Genomic DNA, 17,603 nt, shown 5'->3' with positions numbered 1-17,603 from the left:
CAATACTCTTCTCCAGCACCACAGTTCAAAGGCATCAATTCTCCTTCTATCCTCCTTAGTCATTGTCCAACTCTCTGATGCATAACAAGTGACAGCAAAGACCATGGCCTGTAGCAGATGCACCTTAATCTCCAGAGAGACACCATTGCTCTTCAGTACTTTGGAGAGGTCCCTATCAGCAGACTTTTCCATGCTATAAGTGTATAAATCTTTTTCGTTCATATCTCAGTTCTGATTTCCTTGGAGTATATTCCTAGAAGTGAAAGAAATAGCTGAGTCAGATAGGATTTCTATGTTTAGCTTTTTTGAGGAAATGTCAAACTGCCTCTCATAGTGGTTTTACCATTTTACAGTGCTACCAGCAGTACATGAGAGTTCAAATTTCTCCACATCCTTTCCAACATTTATTGCTTGCTATTGTATTTAATTTTGCTACTACTACTGGAGTGAGATGGTACCTCTTTCTTGTTTTGATTTGCATCTCTCTAATTGACCTTGATTTTGAACATTACTTTTTGTGGCTGTTGGCCTTTTCGTCTTTCTTAGTGAAAAGTCTTTTAATTTTGTTTCTGCGTTATCAGTCTTTTCCTTGCCCAGCCCCTTTAGTATTCTGTAAACTTTCATTATCAGACACTTGTCTTAGGTGTCATTGCCAAAGTCTTTTCCAAGCCTTTAGGCTTTCTTTTCACCCTAACTGGAAAAAGTTTTGGATGCACACAGGGACTTGATTTTTACAAGGCCCCAGTTGTCAATTTCATTCTCTGCTGGTTCTTCTTTGGCAGTTCTGCAAGCCTATTTATGGCATAGGCTAGAGCTTCTCAGTTTGATTCCATTTTTCTTTTTTTATCTTTATGATTTTGGGCATTACCCTTATCCATTTCTAATCCATCCTGTGTTGATTTTTGTGTATGTGGTGTGATATAGATCCAGTCTCAGTTTTTTGCAGGTAAATACCCAGTTTTTTCCATCAGCATTTGTTGAAGAAGTTGTCATTTCCCCATTTGATAAGTTTTCCCTTGTCAAATACCAATTAACCAGAGGTAGATAGATAAATTTCTAGGTTTTCCATTCTGTTCTAATAGTCTGTCTCTGTCATTGTACCAGTACCATATTATTTTTGTTAACTGTGGTTCAGTATGTTTTGAAGTCAGGGAGTGCAGCACCCCCCACTTCATTTTTATTTTTCAGAAGAAGTCTGCTCAGATGGAATCTCTTTCTTTTCCAAATAAAATTGCCAGTTGCTTTTTCTGTCTCTTTGAAGAATGAGTTTAGTATTTGTATTGTGATTACATTGAACATGTATATTGCTTTTGGTAGGATTGTCTTTTCACAATGTTAAGTCATCTTTCTCTGCATGAACAAAGAATACCTTTCCATTTAGTTAGGTCTTCTACTGGTTCCTGAAACAGTATCTTTCAGCTTTTCTTATAAAAATCTTTTGTGTCTCTAGTTAGATTTATTCCAAAAATTTCATCTTGTGGTTGGCTCTTGTAAATGGTATTGCTATCTTAATTTCCTTTTCTGTGCTTTTTTGTTGCTGTCTAGAAATCCCACTGATTTTTTAAAATGTTGATCTTGTATTCTTCCACACTACTAAATTGGTCTATCAGCTCTAATGGGTATTTTCTATTTCAGACTATCATATTATTTGCATATAGCAACAGTTTTATCACTTCTTTGCCAATTTGGAGGCCTCTTATTATCTTACTGCTCTGGCAGTACAGTACTTCCAATACAGTGTTGAGTAAGTAATTAAAGAGAGGACATCCTTCTTTGGCCCTGTTTCCAAGGGATATGCCGTTTATCTTTCCCCATTGAGAATGATATTGGCTCTTGATTTTGTGAGTACAGTCTCCTTTATGCTTTTTTCCCACTCCACTCTGGAAGTATTCCTTCTTTTTCTGTTTTTTTGAAATCATATAAGTGGAATTGGTGATACTTCCTTTCCAAACATTTGGTTGAATTCACCTGTGAAACCCTTGGGCCTAAATGTGGGTGAGTCTTTTTATGATCTGCTCATTTCTTCTTTTGTGATGAATCTATTCAAGTATTCTACATTTGTATCAGTCTGGGTAAGGTGTGATTTGTAGGAATTTGTCCATTACCTCTGGGTTGTCAAATTTATTAAGAGTATAGCTTTTCATACTATTACCTGTTTAATTCCAGCTGATTCTCTTGTAATGTCATCTTTTTTATTTCTTATTGAAGTTGTTTGTGTCTTCTCTTTTCTTTTGTTAAAATTGCTAATGGTTGTATTATTTTATTGACCCTTTTGAAGCTCCTGGTCTTAATGGTGGTTTCATTTCTTTTTATTTCCTAGCCCATTGATTTCAGCCATTTCCTTATAATTTTCTTTCTTTGTAGATATTTTGGGATTAGCTCCTTATGTGTTGAGTAGTTTATTTTGCACTTTTCCTACTTTTTTATGTGTCTGCCAATTGCTATGATCTGTTCCCGAAGGACTTCCTTAACTGTATCCTAAAGGTTTTGGATAAATTGTATTTTCATTTGTTTTGAGGAAATTTTTAATTTCACTTTTTTCCCCCTGTAACCCAAAAGAGTTCAAGCAGGGTGTTATTTAGTTGCTATGTGGGTGGTTTTTAATCCTTTATCCTCTTGGTAATTTCTAGTTTTATGGCTTTGTGGTCTGAGAGGATACTTTGAATTATTTTAATGTTGGTTTTTTGTTTTTTTGTTTTTTAAATTTTTTGAGACTTGGTTTATGTCCTAAAAATGTGATCAGTTCTGGAGAATACACCACATGTTCCTATTGTTATGTGCCAATACTTCTGAATTCTAGGAATTCTATGCAAAATAGCTCTGAACCCTGTTCTATCCTGAGCCAGTCTCACTGTCTCTGACACACCTACTCTCATTACCCCAGTTATTGTGTCAATCCATCTCATCCAGGGTCTTCCTCTCCCTACACTGTCCTTCGACCCTTCCAAACATGATATGCCTCTCTAAAGACCTCCTGGTTACATGACCAAAATATGTGAGACATAGTCTCAAAATCCTTGTCTCCAAGGAGCAGCTTGGTTTCTCCCTCTTCAGAACAGACTGAGTAGTTCCCTTGCCAGTCCATGATATGTTCAAAACTCTTCTCCAACCCCACAGTTCAAAGGCATCAATTATTGTTCCATCATCTTTGGTCATTGTTCAGCTCTCTGATGTATAGAAAGTAATTGTAAAGACCATGGCCTCAATCAGGTGCATCTTAGTCTCTTGACTAACATCCTTGCTCTTTAGCACTCTTGAGAGGTAGCTGACAGCAGATTTCCCTAGTGCAGTTAGAGTTTTGATTTCCTAACTGCTGGTGTCAAGAGTGCACTTCAGAAGAAACTAAATTGAGTTTTAGTTGGGTGGTGTTGTTGTTAATTGTTAAGTGCCATGGAGTCGTAGGTGACTCATAGCAACTCTCTGAATGAAAGTCCTCGACATTTGCATAACTTTCATCCTTTCTCCAGGTTCATAGGGCTTCTGGAGGCAAGCTATTTACGGAAGTGGATGCCACTCCTGCTTCCAGGCTTGTTTTAATCGGGGAGCTACACCATATACTATACACTATGGGTACATGGGTAACCATTATCGCATTTGACACATCAGTGTCACAGTGTTCAGCTTCACAGTAACCACAAGTTGGATCTAGTACCCTGAATATGTCCATGAGATCAAGTTGGCTAATAGTATAGTTTACTTCTTTGGCACCTTTGTTGAGTTTCTTTTGTGTGTTGCTGTCTGTTTCTTTCTTCAAATCTCTAATTCCTTGCTTTATGTATTTTGAAGTTAAACCTTTTGGTGTGTAGATGTTGACCAAGGTTATGTCTACTTGATCTAGTGTGCCTTTGATCATTACATAGTGTGCCCTTCTCTACTTTTTATGGTAGTTTTCATCCTACAGTCTATTTTATCAGAGATTCATAATGTTGCTCCTGCTTATTTGTGGATGCCATTTTCTTGGTATATTTGTATGCAGCCTTTGATTTTTAGTATTTTTCTTCATTTCTTAGGTGTACCTCTTGTAGGCAACATGTTGTTGGGCTTTGCTTGAGGAAATACTAAACTGCCTTCCAAAGTGGTTGTACCATTTTACAATCCCACCAATGGTTTGTCACTTTTATTGACCCTTTTGAAAAACCAGTTCTTGGTCTTACTCATGGTTTCAATTGTTTTTCTGTTTTCTATCTCACTGATTTCAGCTCTTGGACTTGACATTTTCTTTCTTCTAGAGGCTTTGGGGTTAGATGATTGTTCTTTTTCTGTGTGATAAAGGTGTTGAGTTAGATCATTAATTTTGCTTTTTTCTTCATTTTTTTATGTTTTGTCTATTACTATGAACTACCCTCTGAGGACTGCCTTAGCTGTATCCCATAGGTTTTGGTATGTTGTATTATCCATTATCATTTGTTTAAAGGACATTTTTTATTTCAGTCTTTCATTTCTTCTAGCTTGGAAGGAGGAGTGGCATCCACTTCCGTAATAGCTTGCCTCCGGAAACTCTATGAACCTGGAGAGAGGATGAAAGGCACCCAAGCGTCGAGGACTCTCCTTCATAGGGTCACTATGAGTCGCCTGCGACTCAATGGCACTTAACAACAACAACAACAATAACCACATGCACTTGAGAAGAAAATTGAGTTTTAGTTGGGTGCATTACTAAGAATACATCCATCCACAAAGTCGAGTTGGCTGATTATGTAGTTTAGGTCTTCTCCTTCTTTGTTAAGGGTCTTTTGAATTGACCTATCCTTTGGCAAGGGTATGTATGTGTTAAAAGGCTCCTACCACTATTGTGGTGCTGTCTATATCTTTCTTCAATTCTAGTAACAGTTGTTTTAGGTATTTAGTAGGTCTGTCATTTGGTGTAGAGATGCTGACCAATGTAACATCTTTTTGATCTAGTGTGCCTTTAATCGTTATATAGTCCCTTTTATGCTGACTTTCATTTTGAAGTCTATTTCATCAGAGACTAGTATTCCTTCTTGATGGACACTATTTGCTTGGTACAATTTTTTCCAGCCTTTTGATTTTGAGTCTTATCTATTTCTTCATTTATTAGATGTGTCTCTTGTAGACAACATATTGATGGGCTTTATTTTTTTAGTCTGCTACTCTTTTCCACTTGATTGGTACATTTAGTCAGTCACATAAAGTGTGACTATTGGCAGGCCAGGTTTTTTCGTGCCATTTGCTCTCTTTCTGTTATTGTTACTGTAGTCCATCCACTTTCCTTTGTTGTCTCTGTGTGAAGGACTTCCCTTAAAAATTCTTATAGATTTGGTCTTCTTTTCACAAATTTTTTTTATTTTATTTTTTTCTCTTCTTTAAAGGATGTGATTTCTCCTTCCTATTTAATGGAGAGTCTTGCTGGGGATAGGATCCTCAGTTGGCAATTGTTCTCTTTCAAATTTCTGTATATGCCATCCCGTTTGCTTTTCCTTTGTAAATGACTCTGTTTTTCTTGTACTGCTTTCAGTATTCTATCCTTATCTTGCATTTTGGTGAATTTTACAATGATGTGTCTTCACATTTTCCTTTTTGGGTATAATCTATTTTGTGTTCGTTGAAGCTTCCTGAATGTGGATTTCCTTGTTCTTCATAAAACTTGGCAGGTTTTCTTCTACTACCTCTTCCACAGTTTTCTCCTTAATATTTCTTCTTCTTCTTCCTCCTCCTCCTCCTCCCTCTTCCTCCTCTTCCTCCTCTTCTTCCTCTTCCTCCTCCTCTTCCCCTCCCCTCCCCCCCAAATTCTTGAATTCTAATCATATGTATGTTACTCCTTTTGATGTCATCCTACATGATTCTTCATGTCTCATCTCTGATTTTCCTTCTAGTATATTTCCATTTAGGTTCTTTTCTTCTAGCTCACTGACTCTGCTCCATCTGTTCTCTTCTACTTTTTTATCCTTCCAGCATTTTAGACACTTCTGCCATTTCAGTCTTAATAGTCTGGGTTGCATTTTCATTCATTTCTGTTATTTCTAGTACTGTGTTGGCAGTACCTTCTCCATCTTGTGATGATTTTTTTAAGTTCTTGTACCTCCTTATCTACAGCTTCAGTTCTTTCTTCCATTTATTGCATTTTCTTCTGTATTTTTGGAAATTCCTCCTCGTCAGTTTATTTCTTCTGGCTCTGTGTCTCTGAAACTTTTGCTTTTTTTGGTTGTTTCCATGGTTTCTTCCATCATTTGCACCTTCTTTCATAGCTGTTCAAATAACTCTTCATCGGTATAATTTCTGGTTCTCTACCGCTAGGTTATTCCCATTATTTTTGGCTTCCCTTGTTTTCTCCATTATTTATACATTCATTTGTAGCTGTTCAGTTGTCTCCATATCACATGAATAGTTTGTCTTCTTGTTTCTGGGGTACTCATGAGGTCTCTAGTATTATCTGCTTTTTTTTAGAGAGAGCTTAGTTTGTGTTTCACAGTGGTTGAAGCTACCTGCTGTTTTCTTGACATTATGTGAAGTTTTTCTTGATAAGTATTAGGTCGTTTCTATTGTGTCTGCAAAGGTTGTTGCTAGTTCTTGTCTTTATAATGTTGTTCATTAGTCACCAAGTTAAAAATGTTCAGTCCATGGGGTGAGCTATTCACTGTACTGTAAGTCCTTTCTGGGAAAATTTGCCCTTCCTAAAGTTCTTGAGGTTCTGTTTTGCCCACTACAGCCCTGTAGGAATCTTGCCTTGATTTAGTTTCCTTAACACCATACTATAGGCCTCCTTCATGTATGAAGTGGTTGAGTAGTGTGAGACCAAGTGCTCTACTCAAGCAGTTTCTCTTGCATCTTTTCACTTGGAGCTTATTGTCTTCCTTTGTCTCTGAAGTGGCTTAGGATAAGAGATCAGGGCTGTCAGCTCAAACAGCTTGAGTGAAGGGGGGTGTCTCAAGTAGGCCCTCTACTCTCTCCCAAAGAGCTATGAAAATTCTTTACTCTTCTTGAAGTTTTTTATACTAAAGGCTTTTGTTCTGGTTGGCCCCTGGGATGGCCCCGAAGGAGTGGAAGCAAGGATCCCCAGATAGAGAAATCTGTAACCCCAGGAATGCCTCAGTCCTTTGTCCCTGCAGGCATTGGAGAGTGCTCACTCTTGGCACATACTCTTCCATCATCCCTTCACCCTTTATCCTTTAGCTTAATGTCCTCCTTTGTCTTGGGTGTAGTGAGAGATCAGAATCACCAGCTCAGACAGCTTGTCTGCAGAGCCTCATGGGTCAGTCCTCTGTTGCAGAGAGCTAAGAAAACTCTTCTACTTGAAGTTCTAGATACTAAAGTCTCTTGTTCTGCTTGGCTCCTGGAATGGTCCCACAGCTGAGGAGGCAAAGACCCCCAGATGGAGGGACCTATAAACCCAGAACGCCTCACTCCTATCTCCCCACAAGCAATGGAAAGTGTTGCTCATTGCACAGAGCCTCACCTCCCGCTAGGCCAGATTTTATCATTGCTTTTTTGCTATGTTTCTTTTTCTGTTGTTACTAGTTGCTTTGATCCATATATTTTCCTTTGCTGGCTTTGTGTGAAGGACTTCCCTCGGCATTTCTTATAGAATTCGTCCTGTTTTCACGAATTCCTTTATTCCTGGTTTATGCAAGAGTTAATTTCTCCTTTATATTTGATGGACAGCTTGTTGAGTACAGCTGGTGGTTGTTTCCTTTCAAACCTTCTTTACATTTATTATTTTTTTGCTTGCATGGTTTCTGCTGAGAAATCAGAACTTAATCTTATTATTCGTTCTTTGTAAGTGACTCTGTTTTTCTCACACTGCGTTTAGTATAGCTTTAATTTTGGAGAATTTGACTGTAATATAGCTTAATGTTTTTCTTTTGGGATCTGCTCTGTCAAGAGTTAGCTGAGCTTCTTAAATGTTGATTTCCTTGTTTTTTATGCTACCTGAGACATTTTCTTCTAGTACCTCTTCCCCAATTTTCTCAATATTTCTTTCCCCATCCTCCCATATTGTAATTTCAATCATACATACTTGGTTCCATTTGATATGATCCCAAATAATTCCAATATTTTCTTCATTTTCCTTCTTCCAGTGAGTTTGCATTGAGGTTCTTCTTTTATAGTTTGCTCATTGTCTGTACTATGTCTGATACTCTGTTTTTTTGTTCCTCCAGCATGTTGAAAAATTTTGCCTTTTCTTTCTTGATATTCTAGTTTGCATTTCTGTTGTTTCTAATACTGTGGTAATTGTACACTCTCTGTCTTGTGATGATTTTTAAATTTCTTATATCTTGTTACTTATAGTTTCAATTCTTTCTTCCATAATTTGAAATTTCTTTAATAACAGATCAGGTAACTTCATGTCAATACATTTCTTCTGCATCCCTGTCTCTGGGGCATTCCCTGGCTCTGCAGTCTGGTCACCTTTTTTAGGAAGAGGCTTGTTTTGTTTTTCCATAATGTTTGAAATGCCTGCTGCTTCCTTGACATTATGGGAATGCTGCTTTTATATATGTAAGTCAATTTCTTTTGTGTCTGTGTAGGTAGTTGTCATTTCCTTATCTTTATGATCCCATTGATTGCAGAATTTTAAGTGTTGCCTCCATTCAGTTTCTCAGTGGCAGGCTTTCCTGCTGGTTGTCTCTGGGCATCTCTGTTCCATGTTTCCTGTGTCAGACTTCTCATCCTGTTGTCTTTTGAGGACCAAGGAGCTGAGGTCTCTCCTTTTGCGTAGGTGTGGTGGTCCCACTTCTCTGCCCTGTCCTGTAGTTTGATGAGAGGGGCTGTTTCCCCAGGGTTAAACAAAGTACCGAGAGTGCTACCAGGGTATATTGGTCAGAGAAAAGGCCCATGGAATTGATATGGTCCTAACAGTTCAATCCCCAAGTCTTAATGGATGTTAATGCCCACCCATAAACCTGTCACCTCTTCTGTGGCTAGTTGGGAGGGAGTTGATCCCACAAAAGTAGGTAAAGGCCCAGGAAGTGGTAAGGTTCCAACAGTTCAGTCTCAAAGTCACAGTTGGTGTTAATGGCCTACCCAAGTACCTGCCTCCTCTCTGTAATATTGTATTGATATATCACCTGGTTAAATTGGTGATTACAGAGTAGTAACTCTTATCAAATAGGCAGTATCCCCATGTAAAGATAGAAACTAATAACTAAAAGGATTGTAGTATTTAAATTGTGGCAGTACGTTTGTATTACACTTTTAATTATTTTTAAAACAAGACAAATATATTATTGAATTCAAATGAAGTGATCTTTTTTATGCATTTTGAGTTTTGCATTTCTCTGGAAATTCTTTATTGGTGTTTGAGTCATTTGTTCATAAATCCAAATAGCTATATTGGTTCAGGTTTTCATACTTTTATTTGGTAATTACTAGTTCAAAACATGTCAGTGAGAAATATTTTAAAAATGTTTAAGGAACCTCTATTGAGTGAAAGAAAATAAAAATGGAAAGTAAAATATAAATGTTAAATATGGAAAGGCTGTATGTGATGGAGTGTGCTGGAGAGCGATTAATTTGGAAAAGGTCAGGTAACAACTTAAGAAAAATGTTGGCTACTTTAACTTACCCTGGAATTATTTTAAGATTTCAGTTGAGATAGGAAAAGAAGGTAAAAAAGGAGACATGACAATCACATTGTCAAAATAAATGTTGAAATTACAGAATGAATGTAGTCCAAATAGTTCGTACCTTGTGAGTGTTTGACTCTGTAATGAGTTGTGGTTTGTATTTTATTTTCCTTATCCAGGAATTGCCACAAGCAGTTTGTGAGATCCTGGGGCTTCAGGAGAGTGAAGTGTCAACGCCAGATTCAGACACGGGTGAAGATGAGAATACTGTCATAACTGGTTGTACACCATCTGCATTTCACAGTAACTCCTTGCTTGGCTATGCTGCCAGAGGATCTAGAGAGGATAGCCCAGCACAGATGTCAGTATCTCCAGATGTCAGCAGATTAACACCTGCATGATCATTTATCTTAATATTTGAAGAGACACTTTGCTTTACCTTTTTGCAATTACTTGAAAGATGGATATTTAAAATCTTGGTATTGATCATGCTTTAAGGTTTATGGAAAGAAAGTGTACTGTGATGTTCTTGCATTAAAGCTTTACAAAGATTTAAACTAATTATTTTTGTATTTACTTCTACCAAATAGCCTTTCCTTTTCAGTAACATTCCTTAATATTTTTATAGCCAAGTACATTTTATTTTCTTGCTGATGAACTGGAATTGGATAATATTATAAGTGAATGCGTTGGAAATTATGCACTTTGAAAGCATTCACTTTGTTTACTCTTAAGCTTACTGGGTTTTGGATTTGATTGAATATTGAGGCTTTCTACAGCTTTCTAAGCTAAGAAGTACATTGCTACCTGGCGACAAAGTAAAGAAATAAAAGGAATTGTTTTTCTCTATTGTTTACAAAAATACTCAGCTTAAATATTCTGGTTGGATGTGACTTTAAATGACTTAAATTGGACATTTTCATCAAAACAGTATAATTTCTAGATAGAATTATTTCAACTCCAAGTGGATTGGTGACATATATTTTACATTGAACTTTCCTTCACTTGTATATAAAGATTATAAATAACTACTTATTTATGACTATAAGAAAGGATAGGCATATTTTCTTTAATGGAATAAACTTGACTATTGATTTCTACAATCTGATTTGACAAAATTAATACATAGCTTCAATATGAGATCTTTTCAAAACTATTTTCTTACCCAAACATTTATTTCAGGAGGCTACATCCAACCCTGTACCTGGTGTAATTTTAAAACTAATTGCTTTTAACTTTACTAATAATGTTTATTCTATTTCCTAATAATGCATTAACTGATTAATCAGGCCTTTAAATTTTTATAAAATATTCTTTGAAAAATACTTATGTCAAAAATTTTAAGACTTTACAAGTTCAAATAATACTTGTTTTGTATATGAATAAAACTGTTGTTTTTACCATGCAATGTTGCATGATTTTAAGTTATGTGGAATTAACCTGATTCCATTTTAATTGTGTCTTATTAACTCTGTATATATCATTAAAATAAATTTAAAGTTGAAATGAAGTATTTTCAGTTGAATTACACTGAGAAGTGTCTCCTCCTGGTTCTTTTCTCAGAGAATGTAAATCTTCCTATCTCAGATTTTTGTTTTTAAAAATTCACTGGAGTTATAAGAGTGAGAAAGAAACACAGCCCTTTGTATAACTGGGAAAAAAATTATCAGCTTGAAATTGGATAGTGTTGCCCTGGAGAGGAGGGTACAGTCTTTAGACTGAATAAAGGAGCTCCCCACAGTTGATGTTTATAGTATAAAAGGAAAGTTACACAGTTCTCAAAAGGTTAGTAAACTTCCCTACCTTCCTGAAAGTTAGGAAATGGAATGAACTTTTTCCCTTGTTTAGCATTAGCTGACGGTTATAACCGAAGAACCATTAGATTTTAGTTTTTAATATCATGTGTATGTTATCTTTCATCATTTAATAATGAGTAAGCCTGTTCAGAGAGAGAAGAAAAGTAAACTGATCAAAAGCTCAATATCTCCAGTCTTTCATTTCCTGCTATTCAGGAAATTGCTTAGAACATCTTGATGTCCTCCTTGTTCTTCCTGGACAGTGGCTTTTTGTGAGTTTTTTTCCTACTACGTAATGTGATACCTACTTTGGATTTTTTTTTTAAATACTTAGTAAATTTAATAAGTTGAACTTTGCCAAATTTTAGTATAAACTACTAGTTAAAACACTTTTTACCGAATTGCTTACATTTTATGTACACCTTTTTATGTGAAAGTAATACTACTAACACTAATCAGTGTTCACATAATCCACTTAGCAGATACAGTGGAAACTTGAGCTATTGAGATTATAAAATAAAATATTCAACTGTATTTGTTCTAATTTTTTAAAGTCTTGTTACTGATTTTACAAGATGCTTTAATGTGTAAAAAATCAATATATAAAGTTGAAATTCATAAAGTTTCTAGTCAAAGTATTTCTCAATTCAGATATGAATCTATTGTTGGATATCACTGAGTTGCTTATAACTTCAAATCCTTTTGAAGAGATCTGAACCTTAATTTATCCTGTGCTGTCACCACAATCCATTCAGATTCATTGTTGTAGTTACTCTGTAAGTCCTTCGAGTTGGGGGTCTTCCTCTGTTTCTTTGAGCCTCTGCCTTTCCAGCATGATACTGTTTTTTAAATAATGGTCCTTCTGATAACATGCCTGAAGTATTTGAGATGCAATTTCACCATCCTTTCCTCTAAGGAGCACCCTAGTTGCATTTCCGCCAAGACAGACTTGTTTGTTCTTCTGGCAGTCCATGGGACATTCTCCAGCACCACACTCGAAAGGCATTGATTCTTCTGTTATTACTCGTTGTCCTGCTTTCCAGTTCAAGAAATCTTTTAAAGCCTCTTTTTATTGACGATTCTGTTTTGATTGTGTCATGTGTCTTTCATTGTTGTTATCTGCCGTTGAGTCAACTCTGACTCAAAGGGACCCTGTGTACAACAGCTCTGAACCCTGCTCTATTCTGAGCCAATTTGATCATCTCTGACACACCTACCCCCAAAACCCCAGTCACCAAGACTATCTCATCTAGGGTCTTTCTCTCTTGCACTGTCTCTTCATCCTTCCAAGCATGATTTTCCTTTCTAAGGACTGGTCCATTCTTAAAACATGCCCAAAGTATGTCAGGCAGAGCTTCAAAATCCTTGCTTCCATAGGAGCAGCTTGGTTTTACCCTCTCCACGATAGACCTGTTTGTTCTTTTAGCTGTCCATGGTATATCCAGTATTCTTCTCCAGCACCACAACTCAAAGGCATTGATAGATAATTCTTCTGTCATCTTTGATCATTGTCTAGCTCTCTGATGCATAACAAGTAACAGGAAGACCATGGCCTTTATCAAGTGCACCTTAGTCTCTAAACTGACATAATTTCTTCTCAGTACTTTGGGAAAGTCCCTGACAGCATATTTTCCCATTGCAATTTGTCTTTTCATTTCCTGGTTGCTGGTACTGAGAGTGTTGATTGTGGAGCATGGAAGCTGAAGCTATTAACAATCTCTTCACCATCTATCGTAATGCTGCCAATTGGCCCAGTGGTGAGAATTTTTGTTTTCTTGATGTTGAGTTTCAGTCCATATTAAAAACTGCAGTCCTTGACCTTCTGCAGCAAATGCCTCAGAGCCTCCAAGGTTGTGTCATTTGAATAATGAAGATTGTTGTTGAGCCATCCTCTAATCATAATGCCATATTCCTCCTCATAGATAGAGCTCAGCCCTCCAGATGATCTGTATATAGATTGAAAATGTCTGGAGATCGGATGCATCCCTGACACATTTTGAACCATGCAGGGTTTCCCTGCTCTATTCTGATGACCTGCTCCTGGTCCAAGTACGGGTTTTGTATTTGATTGTGTCAAATGTCTAGGACTATTTAGAACTAGGAACTTCAGTCTTAGGGATTTTTAATGACTTAAATGACTTAAATCTACGATCTTTCATGGATGCTCACTAATCACTGGATCAGGTACAGACTTTTAATGAGCTTAGTGAAATGAAAGTTTGGAAGTTTACATATACCCAGAGGTACCTTAGAAGAAATGCCTGGCAGTCTGCTTTCAGTTAACAAGCAATTGAAAAACCCTATGACTCAGGATTACACGATTACACTGTGACACACAGGGGTCACTTGAAGACCGAATGGGCTGAATGATAACTGGTATGCAAAAGATCCGAATTCAGTTAATAGTGTACCTCATACACACCTCCCACCCCATGTCAGTGGATGTGGCAGATTAAAATACTGAACAAGTTACAGCAGAATTTTCAGACAAACTAGAAACGGAGGCCTAGTGCTCTCCAAAAATTCACCAGTGAAATTGGTATAGATGAGACCAGTCTGAGATGCAACTCAGGGATGGTGCATGATAATGTATATTAATTAAAATATTTTTAATGTTGTTCTTTCCAGATCTTTGATGTAATGGATTTAATTGTGTATTACCCCAAATATGTGTTAACTCGATTAGGTCATCATTCCTAGAATTATGTGGTTGTCCTGTGATCTAATTATCCTTCATTTCTCAATGTGTTATCAGTCCCCGCTTCTAAAGATTAATGAGACAATCAGTGTGGAGTGCACCGAGGTAAACCATATCTTTACACTCAGACCCTTTCTTGAGTCACATCTTTTATCTTAAAAGAGGTAAAGGGAGAGGGAAGCAACTGTGTTTAGTACCTTTGAGGCCCAAGTCAATTGGAGTTCTACCCTAGACCCATTGATGTTGAAAGGAGACAAGGACTTTCCCCCCTAGAGTCAGTGCCCTGAATTTGAGCTTTTAGCCTAAACTGTGAGAAAATACATTTCTGTTTGCTAAAGCTTCCCTTTGTGGTATATTTATTATCTCATTGCTGCTGAGTTGGAACCCACTCATCTGACCCTCTAGTGTGCTTTCTGAGGCTGTAAATCACACCGGAGATGGCTCATCTTCCTCTCTCAGAACTACTGGTGGATTTGAACTGCTCCCTCCAAACTATGCCTCCTTAGCTCCCATAGAATCTTTGGATGCAAGGTCAAGGGAGCCTGCATTTCAACAGGTATCTTGGTAATTCCCTTTATGTTAAAGAGCTACTCATATGTTTCATATGTTAATGTTTTGATTTCTGGTCAGACAACTCCGGAAGGTTTTAAGGTGGTACTTTGATTTTTACTGGGTGGATTTGTGCTAGTTCTGGCTACCATCTTTAGTGAAAAATGACGTCGTTTATGTAGCATTCCCTCAATGTGTTTTGAAAAAAAAACACAATGGTGCTTAAATTATGAACATAAAACAAGATTAAATTTGAAGTGAATCTAAATGGTTTATACCAGTACTTAATGTCATTGCCTGAGAGTAAATGTCTACATTTATTTGTACTTATAATTTGAGGACATACTGCTTTTTGAGGATTACAGCAATATTTGGCTTGATTCTATCTTTAGACCTTAAAATACAGTGATATTAAGTTGTAAATTTGTAAAGATTGTTCTAATACCCTTGATGATTTGCATATGCACTCATTTTATTAGGTTGTTCATTTTGATAAAGAACATTGGATGCAAAAGGTGGGATAGAATGTTCGGCTGGCTCTACTACTACTTTGTTTTAGATTTGCGAAGTACCTTCTGTAATCTATGAGAAATTAAAGTGATTATGAATTACCATAAAACAAATTTGAATAAGAAAATATAATTTAGTCCATACAGATAAAATCTTTTAGGGTAATAAGTAAGCAATATGCTTTTCTCTTTTAAATATCTATAATAGTGTGTTATTGTAATATGTGCAATACAACAGATAATGAAAACAAACTGTAATAAGCTTAGTTATGTTTAAGTCAATCAGGACCTGGTGTGGGCCCTGACAGTCTCTAGTTTGGAGGCTCATGCATGAAGCAGTTGGATTCTATAGGGTCGCTTCTCTTGATTTTTGTTGGGTGTAAACTGTTGGGTCATGTTTTATTTCACAATTGTGTGTAAGCTCATGTATTTAGTTAAAAGTCATTTGGACCAGGCCCTCACTCCTGGTGTGTATCGTGTCTAGGAAGAACATTTTTCTAGGTGGTATGGCACTGGTCTGTCAGTTTGCTGTACTGAGCAAACTTGGATTGCTGTGATACTGGATTTGTGTATCAAATGCCATAATGGTGGACCAGGGGTTGGTAGAGCTCCCGGATTTCAGGCTTGGAAGCAGGATTGATACCCAGTTCTTAAACAACAGGACTTTGGAAACTATGAACATTAGAGATACGACGATATTTATGGAACAGGGTTCAGATCTTTTGTTCACGGGGTCTTACTTGACCTGATGGCACTTAACAACAATAACAAGTTCTGATCGGTGGGCAGTCCAGGTCTGTTACAGCTTTGTTAATTCTAATTTTGTTAATTGCGGTTGTTAGGTGTCATTAGGTTGAATATCACTCAGAGACCTGTGAACAACAGGTCTGAACTTGGCCCTACACCCTCCTCAACATCTCTGATATACTTGAGCCCATTGTTCCAGTCATTCTATCAGTCCTTCTAGCTGGGGGTCTTCTCTCTCTCTCAGACCCGCTACCTTTTCCAGCATGATGTTCTTTTCCAAGAACTGGCTCCTCTTGACAACAAGCCTAAAGTATATGAGATTCAGTTTCACTCTCCTTGCCTATAAGAAGCACTCTGGCTGTATTTCAAACTTCAAACTAGTTTGTTCATATAGCTGTCCATGTGTACTTTTCCCCAAACATCACAACATATATTCTTCTGTCATCTTTACTTATTGTCCAGCTTTCAGATGCATGGAAAGAAATTGAAAAGACCATGGCTTGGATCAGGTACTCTTAGTCTTTAAATGAACATTATAGTTCTTTAACACTTTGGAGAGATCCTTGACCATTTTCCCCAGTGCAATACAACATTTGATTTTTTGACTACATGAGTGTTGATTGTGGATTGAAGTAAAAGAAATTATTGACAGCTTTAATCTTTTATCCATCTTTCATGGTGTTGCCTGTTGGTACAGTGGTGAGAATTTTTATTTTCTTGATGTTGAGATTTAATCATATTGAAATTTAAAAACAGAATTTTGTTAACTTGCTCAACTCAGAACAAATATAATCTTGGTTTGTTGTTAGGTGTCTTTTAGACACATGTGACTCGTAATAATAATATGAACAACAGATCTGATACCTGTCTTCTCCTGTGCCATCCTCAGATTTCTGACACTTGAGCCCATTGTAGCAGTCACTGTATGTCAGTCCGTCTGATTGAGAGTCGTCTCTTGGTACCCCTCCGTCCTTCCAAGCATGACGACCTCCCAGGAATAGCCGCTCCTAGCATCATGCCCAAAGTATGTTAGTATTACCATGTTTACCTCCAAGGAGTACTGAGTGCACTTTCTCCAGACATACTTGTTTGTTCTTTTGACAGTCCATGGGATATTCAGTACTCTTCAACACTACAGCTCAAAGGCACCTACTCTTCTGTCATCCCTATTCATTGTCCAGCTCTCAGCAGCATAGCAAGTTACTGAAAAGACCATGTCCTGAATCATGCACCCTTCTGTCCTCAAACTGACAATATTGCTCTTTGGTAATCTCATAACTGCTGGCACCATGGATATTGTGATTCCAAATAAGATAAAATTGTTGACCATTTCAATCTTTTCTCCATATTTAAAGATTGGTCTAGTGGTGAGAATCTTTTTCTTCTTGACATTGAGATGCAATCCATATCTAAAGCTATATTCTTTGATCTTCTGCAGCAAGTGCTTCAATTCCTCCTCACTTTTAGCAAGCAGGGTTGTATCATCTGCATTACACAGGTTATTGATTAATCTTCCTCCAATACTGATGCCTCATTCTCCTTCATTGAATCCAGCCTTTGCAGTAATTTGCCCAGCATACAGATTGAAAAGTACAGAGAGAGGATACGATCCTGAAGTTCAGCTTTGGTAATTTTAAACCATGTAGCTAGAGTCAGAAAATCAAAAGGGCCGAACTCGTTCAGCATTTCTTAGAGTCAGAAAATCAAAAGGGCCGAACTCGTTCAGCATTTCTTAAACTCAAGGAACTGAAGAACAAATTCAAACCTAGAGTTGCTATAA

The 17,603-nt window shown here is 37.1% G+C and overlaps 1 protein-coding gene across 2 annotated transcripts in view; it reads left to right on the top strand.

Annotated features, from left to right (window-relative positions):
* Window positions 1-11,032, top strand: part of TBC1D15 (TBC1 domain family, member 15) — a 137,493-nt gene extending 126,461 nt beyond the window's left edge. The window contains exon 18 of one of the 2 annotated variants that reach the window (XM_006882569.1): window positions 9,704-11,032. In XM_006882569.1, coding sequence (XP_006882631.1) covers window positions 9,704-9,925 — 222 coding nt within the window. In that variant the 3' untranslated portion in view covers window positions 9,926-11,032. The remainder of the gene's footprint in view (window positions 1-9,703) is intronic. The other variant, XM_006882570.1, reaches the window with a different exon arrangement.
* The last annotated feature ends 6,571 nt before the right edge of the window (window positions 11,033-17,603 follow it).

This window comes from Elephantulus edwardii, unplaced genomic scaffold, assembly GCF_000299155.1.
Source record: "Elephantulus edwardii isolate Elephantulus edwardi_28Jun2011 unplaced genomic scaffold, EleEdw1.0 scaffold00021, whole genome shotgun sequence".
NCBI lineage: Eukaryota > Metazoa > Chordata > Mammalia > Macroscelidea > Macroscelididae > Elephantulus > Elephantulus edwardii.
The sequence above is the reverse complement of the archived record's forward strand: the minus strand, read 5'-3'. Positions and strand labels throughout refer to the sequence as shown.